This window comes from Vigna radiata, chromosome 11 (assembly GCF_000741045.1).
Source record: "Vigna radiata var. radiata cultivar VC1973A chromosome 11, Vradiata_ver6, whole genome shotgun sequence".
Lineage (NCBI taxonomy): Eukaryota > Viridiplantae > Streptophyta > Magnoliopsida > Fabales > Fabaceae > Vigna > Vigna radiata.
In genome coordinates, this window is record NC_028361.1 from 16,888,388 (window position 1) to 16,891,061 (window position 2,674).

The window sequence follows — 2,674 nt, forward strand, 5'->3', positions numbered from 1 at the left end:
CGTGGCACACATTGAGTTCTGAGTTGACATTCTTTTAAATAAGTTGGTGGTTGTGATCGGCCACTCGATCTGTCCATTTAGACCTAATTGAGACCATTTAGAATATGAAGAACTATTTAAGACAAACCTACACAAATAGGGATGTCCGAAATAATTAAAATTACAAATTCAAACTCAAATAAATATTCACACTATTTTAATAATGACGTGACTAATTTGTTAATATTAAAAATAATTGATGTCACATAAGAAAGAAAACGATTGTGAGCAATCTAAATAAAAGCCGTTTTGGACCTAAATTGGAATTGGGCTTAATTGGGTGTTAAATCAAACTTGGATAGGCTATTTGCTAATGGGTCTGACCCAATATGAATATATATAATATTCAAATTTTCAATATATATATATATATATATATATATAGCATTCAAATTTTCAAATATGAATACAACGACTGCAAGGTAGATTCCAGATCTGATTCCAAGCTTCCACCATTGACGAGAGCGAAGGTTGTTAGTTTATAGCACGTGCATGATCTAACAACCACCACCATCTATAAACATTTAAATACTTATTGCTTCAGTCGCAATTGCTATCGTATGGTATGGCTCCAGAAGCTGATGCCCCTGTCATTCCTCTTCTTACGCCCTACAAAATGGGTAAATTCAATTTGTCTCATAGGTATTCATTCATTCACACGCATGCATCATTTTAAAATTCAACATTTTATGTATTTTCTGATTTTCTTTGTAAATTCAGAGTTGTTTTGGCACCGTTGACCAGACAGAGATCATACAGTAATGTTCCTCAGCCTCATGCTATATTGTATTACTCTCAGAGAACTTCTCCAGGAGGATTTTTGATAAGTGAAGCTACTGGTGTCTCTGACACTGCTCAAGGGTAACTTATTTTTCAGTTACCTTTAATTGATGAATGAAAAACAAGACAGCTTTTGATGCCATTTTCTTACTTTTATTATCTGTATGAAGGTTGATACACACACCAGGTATTTGGACAAAAGAGCAAGTTGAAGCATGGAAACCCATTGTGAATGCTGTTCATGCCAAAGGTGGTATATTCTTTTGCCAGATTTGGCACGTTGGGAGGGTTTCAACTACAGGTCAACTTCATTCCTCATCAAATTTAAATGCTCAATTCCGTTTTCATTCAGGCCAATTAGTCACAGGAAATTTCTTTAACAGATTCCCTTTAGATGCTGTGCTTTTATTTTCTTCACCATTCGTCAAAATCCGAATCAGACCCAGATTTTAAAGATTATGCTAGAAAGGATGTAAAAAATCTCTTTGATTATTGCAACAGATTTTCAGCCAAATGGGCAAGCCCCAATATCATCCACCGACAAGCCATTGAAACAACAAACGGGAAGCAAAGGCGCCGAGGAAACAACAAACGAGAGTAGAATACCAAGGAGGCTAAAGACAGATGAAATTCCTCATGTTGTGAATGATTTCAGACTTGCTGCAAGGAATGCTATTGAAGCTGGTAACTTAATTGACAATGTTTCCTACAGATGTGCTAATGTTAAAATTTTAGATAAGGTATCTAACAGCAGTACAAAACCCATGCGTAGGCTTTGATGGGGTTGAGATCCACGGTGCTCATGGCTACCTACTTGAGCAATTCATGAAAGACGCAGTGAATGATCGAAGTGATGAATATGGTGGATCACTTGAGAACCGTTGTCGATTCGCTTTGGAAGTGGTTGAAGCTGTTGTAAAGGAGATAGGTGCAGAAAGAGTAGGGATAAGGCTATCGCCTTTCACAAATCATGCAGAATGTGAAGATTCGGATCCCATGGCATTGGGGTTATACATGGCTACTGCTCTCAGTAAATATAATATTCTGTATTGCCACATGGTGGAGCCAAGAATGAAAACTGCTCTTGAAGTAGCTGAGTGCTCTCACACCCTTCTCCCTATGAGAAAGGCCTTCAATGGAAGTTTTATTGCAGCAGGAGGTTATAGCAGAGAAGATGGCATCAATGCTGTGGCTGAAAATAGAACAGATCTTGTTGCTTATGGTCGTTTGTTCTTGGCTAATCCGGACTTGCCAAAAAGATTTCGGCTAGATGCCCCTCTCAACAACTATAACCGTGGCAAATTCTACTCTCATGACCCTGTTATTGGTTACACTGACTATCCATTTCTTGAAGATTAAGACTATCATAATATACTTTTACATTTATCTGAAAGATGATATAAAAATAAAAGATAAAGTGTTTTTTAACAAAAGTTGTTACTAAAATCTCGACAATTTTATTATATTTTTTAAACAACAATTAAGTGCTTTTTAATAACTTATTTAATTGATATATTATATCTCTTTCTTTATTATGAAGGAATTGTATCTCATTATTAAGTTAATTTCGATATTGCAATGGAATTAGTGAAGATAAAAATAATCGATGAAGAAGGATGGAGAAGGTGAATCATATAAAGGAATATGAAGATGGAGATGAGAAGGGAGAAGGTGGTTAAAGAAGAAAAAGGAAGAAAACAAAAACAAGAATAAAAAGATGAAAAAGAAAAATATTTAGAAAAAAAAGAGAACCATCGCGTATAATTTAAAAGACTACATGTATCCAAAACCAATATTTAACATGACTCACGTAAAAAAAAAAAAATAACATTAAATAAAAGGATCGCGATACGTT

General features: G+C 35.1%; 1 protein-coding gene across 1 annotated transcript; it reads left to right on the plus strand.

The window, feature by feature from the left end:
- Positions 1 to 454: 454 nt before the first annotated feature.
- LOC106777529 (12-oxophytodienoate reductase 2) lies at positions 455 to 2,282 on the plus strand. The gene is made up of 5 exons (XM_014665112.2): positions 455 to 681; positions 760 to 900; positions 990 to 1,120; positions 1,321 to 1,503; positions 1,592 to 2,282. Exons 1-5 carry the CDS (start codon positions 605 to 607, stop codon positions 2,176 to 2,178), a joined length of 1,119 nt encoding a protein of 372 aa, XP_014520598.1. The 5' UTR covers positions 455 to 604; the 3' UTR covers positions 2,179 to 2,282.
- The last annotated feature ends 392 nt before the right edge of the window (positions 2,283 to 2,674 follow it).

What these genes read in the sequence shown, in the direction of transcription:
- LOC106777529 (XM_014665112.2), top strand. Translation starts at nt 605, where the DNA reads ATGGCTCCAGAAGCTGATGCCCCTGTCATTCCTCTTCTTACGCCCTAC. An exon ending in TGGGAGGGTTTCAACTACAG is followed by an intron (nt 1,121 to 1,320) that starts GTCAACTTCATT and finishes TTATTGCAACAG; the next exon opens with ATTTTCAGCCAAATGGGCAA. An exon ending in AAGGAATGCTATTGAAGCTG is followed by an intron (nt 1,504 to 1,591) that starts GTAACTTAATTG and finishes ACCCATGCGTAG; the next exon opens with GCTTTGATGGGGTTGAGATC.